This window comes from Anneissia japonica, unplaced genomic scaffold (assembly GCF_011630105.1).
Source record: "Anneissia japonica isolate Jap-2015-1 unplaced genomic scaffold, ASM1163010v1 scaffold652_len952628_cov199, whole genome shotgun sequence".
NCBI classification, from domain to species: domain Eukaryota; kingdom Metazoa; phylum Echinodermata; class Crinoidea; order Comatulida; family Comatulidae; genus Anneissia; species Anneissia japonica.
The window spans coordinates 753193-765890 of record NW_022757608.1 but is presented as its reverse complement, the minus strand read 5'-3'; the positions used below and the strand labels follow the sequence as shown (position 1 = coordinate 765890).

The following is a 12698-nucleotide window of genomic DNA, read 5'->3' as shown; positions in this document are numbered from 1 at the left end:
TGTTTTTTATTCTTTGTACCAGGAAAGCAAATTTCCTGAATTTGTATGCATTACAAATGAAATGAACTTGAACCTTATTTTACTGTTAGCTCTCCCTCACTTAATCATCAGCTCCCCACCCACATTTCAGTAACACTAGATATGCCACTGTAGATCACATTTAAGCCATTGGTCCCCTGTGCAAATATGGCTCCTGCAAGAACACTCTCCCAGTCTACTGCCCAATTCACCACCAGAAGTACCAAAGTGAAATAAATCTTCGGCGGTTTATTTTTAGTGTATTTCAAAGCGAATAAATCCAATCTAAACCAATCCAATCATACTCAAATTTATTTACAGGTGTATCTTTGCAAAGAACACTCATTAAATAAACAATGTATGTCTGTAGTTTTAGAGCTTCACATGCTGCTATTAGTTAAACATAACTCAATAATATAGAGTAGGGTATAGCCTACTACAGTATGTATGACAATTCATTTAGATACCAACACAGTTTACACAGTAGAGTATAGTCCAGCTATGATGATTACTTTAAATATGCCTTTTATTATACAGAGGTAAGTACATACAGTAGGCTTAATTATGATGGCAAGTAAATACCAACTCAATTCAGCACGAGTCAAATTAGATTTGATTTGTTTGACCACCTGAATGATAATGGAGTTTTATAGTGTGCATTACAATGCAATGGTTTATTCACTATACATCATGTATAAAATGTCACTTTGTGCCGTTATGGACAACATCTCAGTGTGCTGTTATGTACGTCACTGTATGCCATTATGTGCAACAAGTCTATAAGGACTATGGCATGTAAATATCAACTCAATTCAGCACGAGTCAAATTAGGTTTGATTTGTTTGACCACCTGAATGATAATGGAGTTTTATAGTGTGCATTACAATGCAATGGTTTATTCACTATACATCATGCATAAAATGTTACTTTGTGCCGTTATGGACATCTCAGTGTGCTGTTATGTACGTCACTGTATGCTGTTATGTGCAACAAGTCAATAAGGACTATAAACCATAGGCCCAGTGTACATTAAGCATTTCCACTTTTTTAAAAATTGTATTTGCAACTATAAAGAATAAAGAATGTACAGTATGCTTACCATATTTAAACAATGTCAATATATTCCCAAAACTATCAAAATCAAATGTATCATGTAACCGTGTCTTTTTGATGAAATTTTATTGTATTATGATGATGTAAATTGAATTTTTTATGCAAAATGCTAAATAAAACAAAACAAAAACAAAAATAGTTGCCCTAATTATGCAGTCTTTTGGGGTTTTTTGTATTGAATTTTAATGTAATTTTGTAAAGAATTTTAATTTATTTTTGTAATGAATTTGCAACTACTATTTTGTAATAAAATTTAATGCAAATTTATATACATTACATTACACTTTTGCATTAAATTGTTTATGTCTTTTATGTCTTTTTGTAATTTGCACATGTATTTTTTGAGAATTTATTAATAAAGATACCAATATATTTTAAACATTAGTACTATATTATGCCTGTGTTGTGTATTTTTGGTATGGATTTTTAAATATAAATTTGATTGGAAGTTCATAACTGATTGAAAATTTGAAGCAATACACCAATATGGCCTAGGCCTACATAATAAAGAAAATGATATTCTTTCTGTGGTTACGCCTCTTAGTGTGGAGGAGGCATACAAACCTAGTAATTGCTAATAGGAAGCTGTTCGTACAGGCAAAGACCCTATTCATCGTCTTTTTGGAGTTGGTCGTACAGACATAAGACCCTATTCATCGTCTTTTTGGAGCTGGTGGTGGAGGCATGAAACCATATTCATCATCTTTTTGGAGTTGGTCTATTCATCGTCTTTTTGGAGATGGTGGCGGAGGTATGAGACCATATTCATCGTATTTTTGGAGTTGGTCTATTCATTGTTTTTTTGGAGCTGGTGGTGGAGGCATGAGACCCTGATCAGAAGAACTGCTACTTGTTCCAGGTCTTGTTGATAGATGGCTTGTTTGCTTAAAGTGTGGTTTTATAGCTTCATTTTCAAGGAAATTCAACAAGAATTCCTGGGTAACTGGTTCACATATACTTTGGCACACATCTATTTTTAACAAAACACAAATGAATTAATAAAAAATGTTATTTTAGGTATACTTTGCTAATGATCATGGTAGATAAAAAGTGTCTAATCCTATACATATACACTCTAGGTGTTCTTTAATAAAAAAAAAAGTACCTGATCCCACATAAACTACAGTATTTTTGTTTTGTTCGAGTTTGTTTAGTGTAATTAAGTTAGTTTAAGATTTAAGTCTAGTTTAGATATTTGTGTGTTTTAACAATTGTTTGATTTGTTTATTTTAAGTCTTTTTTTTTTATTTTATTTTTTTTTCTGGTTAAATTGTTGTATACACGGTCTTGCAGAATAACAACTGTTAGTTGAGCCAAGTTTTCCGTATTTTAAGTAAAGTTTATTATTATAAAGCATCTGTGGATTGTTTGTATTTTATGTTCTTTATATTTAAAGAAAGCATAAAGTTAATATAATCACTACATTAAAAAAAATAATAAATATATACTATTCAAATGTTAAAAAATTTAAATAATAAGAAAACAATCATTAATTATAAAAGGACAAAACTAAGAAAACAGCTTAAAAATATTGGTGCTATTTTATTCCAAGATACAGTACTGTAGTGAAAAACAATGTATCACTCTATAAAATCTATAGGTTGATATATTTGATGTTCAATGGTTCTCAATTTGTATCCATGGATTATGAATGTCTTCTTTATTTATTTATTTATTTTATTATTATTACTGTCTTTTTAGTTCTACATACCAGTTTTCATTCATTTCTGATTTAATATTCTAATGATTGTTGATGTTTTTATACTTTAAAAGGTAATTTTCAATTTTTGTGTTAAAATAACAATGCTGAGGTGCACAGATTTAGGCTACATGAATAACAATTAAAACACACTGACGAGCTCATTTAAAAGGATCAAACAAATTGTAAATCTTTCCTACAAAATCCTTAGATGGATTATAATACCAGTCAATATGAAGTCTATGCAAATTAATAATATTGATGCACTTGTTAACTGTCAAGATAAATATAAGATTCTTGTTTTCATTTTAAACAAAAAATAAACAAAGAAATTCACATATTAAATTTTTATAGATCAAAATAAACAGTAAGCCTACATTGAAAGTATTTTGAACATGATAAACTATAAACTACTTAAATAAAAATGAAAGATTGTATTGAAGACCATTAATTTTCACTTACTCATTGCCGTCTTGTATGCGTTTGGAAAGCTTTTGTCTGTCCGTTCTCTCATGAATACCCATTGGTTATTTTCAAATGTGCATTCGATTATTTTGTTATCAAATTTTTTGAGATCTTTAGTTACCTTGCAAAGTAAAATATGGAAATAGTAACACAATTAAAATTATATTTCAAAATACATTTGTTAATCCAATAAAATAAAATGCCATCCAGTAATTTCATCATTAAGCAAGAAACCACTTGTTGGGAGCAGCTAAGGCCAAAAAAAAAATATTGTTAGTTTCACGTCCGGGATTTGAAATTATTTTTGGTAAAAGGGTATTTTACTATTTACTATGCTATTTATTAGTGGAAATATTTAAAAAAAAAATTAGAAAAGAATTAAAATGATTCTAAATGTAATATATCCTGTCATTTATGTTTCCACCTCTTAGGCTTTCATCATCACCATCCATCGACCGCAGTCGAGATAGATGACACTCGGACATGCCACATCATTCTATCAGCCATTGCTAGCTCAACCTCCTCTGGTCTAATGCCAATATCTCTTGCAATAGTGTCAGGATAAGTTAGTGGTGTATGCCCTCTACTTGAACATGGCAATTTCCATAGCAGAATGTCAGAAATCATCTGATCCCCAACCTGGAGGCAATGTCCAGGCGTGTCCCTGAGCCACAATAGGTTGGATTCTCCAATAGATTTCTGAATTAGTTGCAAGGATTCTCCATGATATATTTTGAACCTGCATGAGTAACCTTGTGTATGCGCCATCAAGTCGCTTCTCAAGCTCCCTTTTTATCGTCCATGTTTTGGCGCCATATATTTAGGCTTCGAAAACAATTATTGTTTTTGGAAAATAGTAAATGGGGACGTGAAATTAGCAATTAACTTTAATTGGCCTAATGGAACAATAATTACCGCTAATTGCATTACATCTTTCTCTTATGATGGAATGCATCACATAATGCCTAGACGAAAAATAATAGAACAGCATCAACATAATAATTTATGTGGGCTCTGACTTGAACTATCTTACCCTGGGATGCACAGGTCAACTTTACAGTAGTTCATTATGTTGCTTGGGAATATTTTGTTATTTTTCCCAAAAATAAAATGTTGAATGAATGAAAATAATGATCATATTGATCAGATTATATTTTGATTAGTACTAATAAAACAATACTAGATCTGAATTAACAGTGCAACTAATGAAAAGAAGAAAGCAAGCTACCTTGATCTCAGCAAATGGATGTTGAAAATGACCAACATGGAGAAACCCTTTAGTTTCTGGAAGCATTCTGTAAAACAGAACCCTTTAAAATAAGGCTTGAGGAAAAAAGTTTAGTATGTTGTACAAATGAATTTTCTGAGACATTGATGGGATGCTTGATAAAAAAAAAAGTACAGATTTTTAAATATTTATAAACTTGCGGGAAAAGAGGCTTAACCATCGTTTTCCCCACATTTTTTAAATAACAAAAGGTCTAGTATCTTTTTAACCATTCCCACGTTTTTATCAAACATCCTTTTAGTGTCTCAGAACAACAGTTGTGCAGTGCCGATTTCCAACACAGATTTTGATTGTTTGCTTAGTTTTTTATTTTTTGTGTGTTTATTTATTTACATTCTTTTTATTTGTTGTTAAACAATTTTTTATATTGTATATATTTTAGTTATGTTTAAACTGTACCACTTTGAAAATCAGTGTAATAGTACTGAAAGTGCCTACAGTAAAGAAAGAATAAATAAAATTAATAAATAAATACTTTACATGTCACAAAGGCACATCTTTTCTTAATTCATTATATTTTTTTATCCATCTTAGTTTTAACGTCTTACTATTTATTTATTTATTTGTTTTTGTGTGCAGTGTGTTGCATATTAATTTTATTTTAAAATTGTTGAGAAGAAGAAGAAGGTTTACACTAAGGTTTGACAACCCCTTACAAAGTAAAATGTCATTATATCTTTTTTGGACTGTCAAAATACCTGAAATATAATAAAAAAAGATAAAAATGACTTGACCTGGGTGTTGCATGGAGTAGAGAGGTGGGTTTGAAGAAAGGAAATGAACACAGCAGAAATGAAGTACACATTAAGACCTGGCAAAACCAACAATTGTAAAACTGAATGTCATAATACTTTACTTTTAGGAATTATTCCCAATGCATTAAGACAGGAATGTAGCTGGGAGGTGGTACTTTGTTATTACCTTCTTGACTTGATATACTGTATTTAGGACCCTCCAAATATTAATGTTTTAATATTTGTTTCAATACTTCCTGTAACTGCTGCTTCTCTACAGTATTATTACTAGCCTAATCAGGCCTCCACTCCCAAATGGGTAATTTGTATTGCCTGAAATTCCAAAATCTAAAGTCTCAAAGGGCTTGACTAACTCGTACAGTAACTTGCTTCTCCCTTAAGTGTCTCTTCATGTCTGAGTTACCCGCAACAGCTACTTTCGTCTGACCACAACATAAAGTACTGGGGAAACTCCCTACTCATCTCAAAGGATGTACTGGGTTCTTTAAAGTGCACATTTGTATACACTGGGCATATGGTTTACATTCCTTATTGAGAAGACTTGTTCCACCACTAGAACTATAGGTGACTGTGCGTTCAAAAAAGTGCCGATATTATGGCTGTACGTTTGAAACATATTAGACTATAGAACAAGTCTTATATTTGTAGTTTTTTTTTTTCAGGTTAATTGATGGAAGTTGAAACTTTACCCACTGGCAGCCTCAACAGTAGCATAGCGTACATTTTACCCTATGGTCCGCCACTAGGTAATATACAATGCAAATATATATATAGTATTAATCAATTAAAAACCTCCAATTCTCTTGTTGTAACGTGGTATAATGAAATGTACCGATGAAGAGAAATGTGTTGTACGTGCAGGGATACGTTGGTCTAGAACAGGGTCGACGGAACATTTTTCAAAGTGGGGGGGGGGGGCCCACTTATAAAATGAATGGGAATATGAATCATGCAGATCTGGAAAAACCTAGGGGATGGAGGTCAACATTTTTCCCAAAAAGGAAAGGGGATCCGGGGTCCTACCATGGGAAAATTTTGATTTCTAGATGGTGGGAAATGACCTTTCTCAAATTTTGAGCTAGGTTTCTAATGACTTTGTTCTTCAAAATTCTAATTTTCTGATTGTAACATAAAAAAATTAGCTCACAGGTCCTGAAAAGGTAGGTCTAGAATTTTTTTTCCGGTCACACAAAAATCTCCAGACATTATTTTTAGAAAAAAAAGTGGGGGGGGGGGGGCCATGTAGAAAACCACACAAATAGTTAGGGGAAAACTATATATACATTTGTAAGCAGTGAGAATAATTTTGAAAATAATTCTATTGTTAACTCGCAACCAATGAAGTTCACTGATGAGAGGAGCGGAGTATGTACGAGGATCACATGAAAAGACTAAGCTTAACAATATCAGTATCTTCAGAACAAATAATAACTGGGTCAAGAATATGACCAAGCTCGTGGGTAGGAATTGTAACAACTCGTACAAAGTTATGGGATGATAGAGTGGTTATAGCTTGTGCGACATCAGACTTAGTTGGGTTGTCATAATTCAAATTAAGGTCGCCCAAAATAAAAGGCTTCCAGGAAGCAAGTTCACGACATCAAGAGAGTCATCAAATTCAGTCAAAAAAGCAGAAGTACGTAATTGATTTATGGAAGATGGAGGAAGCCGTGATTTATGGAAGATGGAGGAAGCTGATATATTGTTATAACCTGAAATGACCTTGATTTAGAAACAACTGCATATTTAAAAGATGTAACGGTCTTAAATCTACTATCTCCAATACAAACAATTTTAAGGTCTTCAATTCCACCATGATTATCATTAGAAGAAATGCATGGAACAATAATGAATGTATAGCCATGGGAGCGAGTTCACCAATCTTGACTGAATCATTCTGATTCATCCAAGTTTCAGTTAGAAACATAATGTCAACAGAGTGTTTCGTAACATAATCACAAATTTAGTGAGTTTTATTACCTGCTGAATGACAGTTCGAATGCCTAACATTAAGCGATTAGTTTTAGACCCCTTATTTAATGTTCTTCATTGATTGGAGGAAACATATGTTTTGGCATGGCTACCACCTCTCCTTTTTTCCCAACTTCAACTTTATTCAACAATGACAATGACATGGAAACAACTTTAACGAGAAAGGGAAAAAAAATAATAAAGGCCATTGTTAGGATCACAATTTGAAGGCAAGCCTTGTCTCATAGTGAACCTAGATAATAATAAAGATATAATACAGTAAAAAAATAATAATAATAGAATAATAATAATAATAATAATAATAATAATAATAATAATATAACAATAAGAATCAATTATTATATTCATATTAATCATATCATAATAATAATAATAATAATAGTAATAATGATGATAGTAATGTATAGCGTTAATTTTGGTATAGGCTTAAATAATGTAATTTTTTTTAATACAGGTAAACTAACAAATTGTTTAATATAATAAAGGAGGAGTTCATTCCATAACCTAGGACCTGCAGCAGTAATAAACATTTGGAATGTAGGAAATAAGCCACCCCTGTTAAAAGCCACCCCCAGCCTGTCAAAAGCCACCCAACAATGGACTCTACTACCTTACAGGTGGGGGTGCACAATGGGTTGTTTGTCTTGATGTTACTCTACAATAGGTTTAGGATGCCAAGAGTTTTTGTATCACAACTATTATTTTATTCTTTTCTGTATTATAAGTTATAGACTGGGTGTAGCCTAGCTAGCCATAAACATTTAGTACTTCAAATGCAAAACATAATAGCTTCTCTTAATTATGCAATTGGGTGGTTTCTAGAAATTTTTTTCCCCCAGGTAACAATTATCATTTATCCAGTATTATTTGCTACCATATTATCATTATTTTTCATTTCTTCTTATATCTAAATATTACAATACCATATTATTCTTTAAAGTATCTTGTATGCATTATGAATTGAAAATTTGTAACCTTGATGGCTTCTAGAAATGTTTTTTTTTTTTAATTAAAAAAAAAATATGTTTATGCCTAGGAAGGCTACACCCAGTTTCTAATTCATAATACACAAAAGAAATTGATTGTAGACCAACATCAAGACAAGTATCACATTGCGCACCCCACCTTACAATGGTATGATCCATTATTGGGTGGCTTTTGACAGGGGTGGCTTTTGACAGGGGTGGCTTTTGACAGGGGTGGCTTTTGACAGGGGTGGCTTTTGACAGGGGTGGCTTTTGACAGGGGTGGCTTTCTTCCGATTTGACTACAGTTAAGTCGGCAAAAAGGTATATATAGCCTGGGATTCCTTAAATTGTAACATTTAAGCAGACCAGCATCTTTAACAAACTGGAATGATGGAATAATCTTACTTGCAGATTTTCTAAGAGCAAAGAATGGTTGAATAGTATAGGAAATCACCTTAATGCAACTCAAGTTCAGCAAACAAGACAATACAAGAAACGAAGGAGAGAAATGAAAGTCTTTTGTGCTCAATGAAAAGATTCATTAGCATAACAATATACATAGAACAACAGACACAACAAACCAGCACCATAAAAAGTTGGGATGATTTCAAACAACCGAAAGGTCCACTGATTTATCTCAGATAGGATAGTATAATACATACTCCAAGTATTGAAATGCCCGCCATCGTGTCAGGATTCAATATTTCGACATTTATTATGTCATCATCAGGAATCAAACAGTTACTACCAATGATGACAACGATGACATGAAGAACAACATTTTTTGTTAAAAGTTACATTGTTTTGCCTTGGAATGGCCGTTCGCTTTTTTGGGGAGGCTAATTATTAACATGCTCATTTTGCAGTAATATAGAAATTATTAACTTGAACATAGAAATTATTTAATTTTAAAATGTGTTATATAACAGATAATGATAAAAATAATAAAAACACTTCAATTGGCTGGAAGTATTTTATCATTTTCAGCTGTAAAATTATGGGATAAATATATATATATGTTACTTCATTGTCTATGTAAAAAATGGTTCCACAGGATTTTAAATGGGTAAGACTTGAAACAAAAGTTTCTAAAATAAGGCTATTGCTGTACTATGTTTAAAATATTTCATGATTTAGCCCCATATCTTAGGAACAGATTAACCTTAAGGAACCCACAATACAATACAAGAACAAATATGTCTTATATATTGGAAAACCTAAAACTGATTATAAAACAAGCAGTTTAATGTACCATGGTGTTATGTTATGGAATAATTTAAATGATGAGTATAGAAATTCAGCAAACATTACTAAATTTAAAGAATACTTCTGATATTCTAATTAATTAACTATTGAAATTAATCACTTTACATGTTTTGATTGATTTTGACATAGATAAGTACTATTTAATTTTTCATTTAATAATTTTTGTTTATGGTTCAGTATTTCATATCTTGTATTTTTATATTTTACCACTTACGGTCTTGCACAGCCTTGATGAAAAACACCTTTAGGTGATAAGTTTTCCGTGTTAAAATAAAGTAGTTGTTATTATTGTTATTATTGTTGTTATTATTATTATTTAATATTATTATTATTATTATTATTATTATTATTATTATTATTATTATTATTATTATTATTATTATTATTATAATAATAATATTTTGGGGCAATTCTTGTTTTGAAACATAATTTTGATAATGCCAAACACAACTTAGGACACAATGTTTAGTGTATACTTAAGATTCATTTTATTTCATTTTTTTTTGTATAAAAACACTCAGAAAGCAATGTTGAAATATACAATGGTTAAAACATTTCAAATAACCATATCTAATTGCTACAGAATATACATTAATATCAAAATATACAAATCAGGGCCGTCGGAACTGCACCGGCCGCACCGGCTTTGGCCGGACCACTTTTCTCAATATTATTACATATTTTATTTTTTTTATTTTTTTTTATCTATTAAAGACCCAACAGTGTGTCAAAACACAGAAAAAAAACCAAAAAAAACCAAAAAAAAACAGTCGCCATAAAAATACATAAATGATATAAAAAATAAATGTCTAAAGATTAACAATATGGTACATAAAAATTCAGTTTCACATTAAATATTACATACATAGGCCTATTACATTAAAGGTAGAAATATTACAATTAAAAATATCAAATAAGAGACAATGGCAAATAACAGAAAAGTCTACACCCTCAAAAATGTTTTGTAATTTTGACAATGTTTAGAGGTATAAACATATAATTACAATTAACTATGTATGAAATGTTGGGGTTAGTCACAACACAAGGCTTATGTGGATAAAGCCAGCCCTGATTACTTGCTATTCTTGGTTGCCAGATGCTATTTTTTGGTATCAAAGATGCATAATTTCATAATTTGTTCACATCATGCATGCTGTTTCTGCCCCTTGCTGGGGAGTGGTATTTGGCTCTATAATTGCCAGTTGCTATTTTCGGGCATCCCAAAATTATACTTTTAGACTATAATATTAGGGAACAGCAATCATAACAACGTCTTTGATTGGATTTGAATATTAATTTAGTCTGATGACCTCGTCGTGGTGTTAGACGAGTGGTGGTGGGGGATGTCGAGAATTTGTAACGGGTTGGCGACCCGACAAAATCAACAATTCCAATGTAATGCAAAGCAACGATAACTAAAATTAAATCAATACCAAACATGCCATACGCTACCACCAGAACCATCAAATTTTTGCCCAGCTTTTTAGTCTCCGTGCTAAATGGGAAGATATGGCTTTGCTCTCTGGAAGTATTACTATTTTATAAGACTAAATATAGCAACACAAATTAGTCTATACCATAATCGAAACTACTGATTTTTCTAGGGAATTTTCCCAGCACCCTTACCGGGGCCTTTATTTTCCATTGATTCCAAATTGGACTCCCTTTAAACAAAGTTTCATCTTCATCATCATCGTCATCATCATCATCATCATCATAATTATTTCATATTTTTTCTGGGCATCCAGGTAAACAAAGTTTCCACGGTATGACCACTGAACCCCTGTAAAACTAGCCACATTTAACAACATTGTGCCCCTCCTCACTCTTTTACAAAAAAGCTGAATAGCCCTTGAATGTTAGTGCTCTGTCTATATCACCTGTTAAATCTGTACATGGAGGTATCTACATGGTCTGTTTGAGTGTAAGGTCTACCAGAAAAAACACAGGATTTAATTACAGCATTTTAATAATTCAAGTGATAATATAACTGACCTGGAGCGTGATAGATAATTGATTATGCTTCAGTTTGAATTTGGTAAGTATAAATTAAATTGTACAAGCAGTAAGTTTGTCGAAATGCGACGTTACTTGTGTAGGCATAGGAGGCCTACTGTATTTCCATAGATAATTCATAGCATACTGTATCATGTGTATTCATAGAACATGTTCTAGGCCTATTTAATTAATTGCATATTTCTCAATACTGCACATCGTGTAGATATAATTACAGTTATCATTGTTATTCCTTGTACATATTCGTGTTTCTTGCACTTTATTTATTCATGGAGGAATAAGCAATTTAATTACATTTTGAACAATATATCATTTTCGCAGTAGACCTATATTTGTCTATTCCCATGATTTAAAATAATCTTACGAATTGTAATTTGCTAGATGTTGTAATTTGGTCAATGCTACCACATTCTGTGTCCAGATATAGCATTTTTAACCTGGATGCTTTTTTCTGTGCCCACTCTTTAGCATCATGTACAGGGCATAGGCCTTTATTATCTCTATTTTTTCTTGAGTCATACCAGTAAGAATATGATGCCCTTTAAAATAATCTTCCTATTAGTATTATATATGGGAGAGTACGGTACCTCATGAACATTATTCACACACTCTCAAGTCTGCTATGGGGATATATTCATTCCATGAAACTTAGAATATGGAATATAGTGTATGCTCGGAGCAAATATTTCAATATAGATAAATTTAGTAAATGTATGATGTACAGTTATTGTACTACATAGGCCTATTTTCATAACAACAACTTAGTTATGGTGCCAAAATTTTGCTCAACTTGCCATGGCCCAAAACATATGGGGCAGAGGTGGGTATATCTCTAGTCCCCACACTTCAAATCTTTGTCTGCCAATAGACAAGATGGGGAGGGGTGGTGGCTATACAGGTTTGCCAGCTTGTATTTCCAGGCATCCAGAGGTACCATATTTCCAAAACAGACTCTATCGCCGTGTTAATTTTATTTCTTTGAGGGGAGGGGCTGCAGCTCTACAAATTGTCAGCATTATTTCCAGGCATTCAGAGTTGCAAAAAAGTTTTGTTCAACAATCATGATGAGGCTGATAGTGGATGTTCAGCACCCTACTTTTACAACAAAATTTGTTTAG

The 12698-nt window shown here is 32.0% G+C and overlaps 1 protein-coding gene across 1 annotated transcript in view; it reads right to left on the bottom strand.

Annotated features, from left to right (window-relative positions):
* Positions 1-314: 314 nt before the first annotated feature.
* LOC117124848 (mRNA-capping enzyme-like) overlaps positions 315-12698 on the bottom strand; it is a 54361-nt gene continuing 41977 nt past the window's right edge. The window contains exons 10-13 of the mRNA XM_033271186.1: positions 8704-8714; positions 4524-4590; positions 3293-3416; positions 315-2101 (exon numbers count right to left, since the gene is read on the bottom strand). Of these exons, the coding sequence (XP_033127077.1) occupies positions 1923-2101; positions 3293-3416; positions 4524-4590; positions 8704-8714 (381 nt within the window). The 3' untranslated portion in view covers positions 315-1922. The remainder of the gene's footprint in view (positions 2102-3292; positions 3417-4523; positions 4591-8703; positions 8715-12698) is intronic.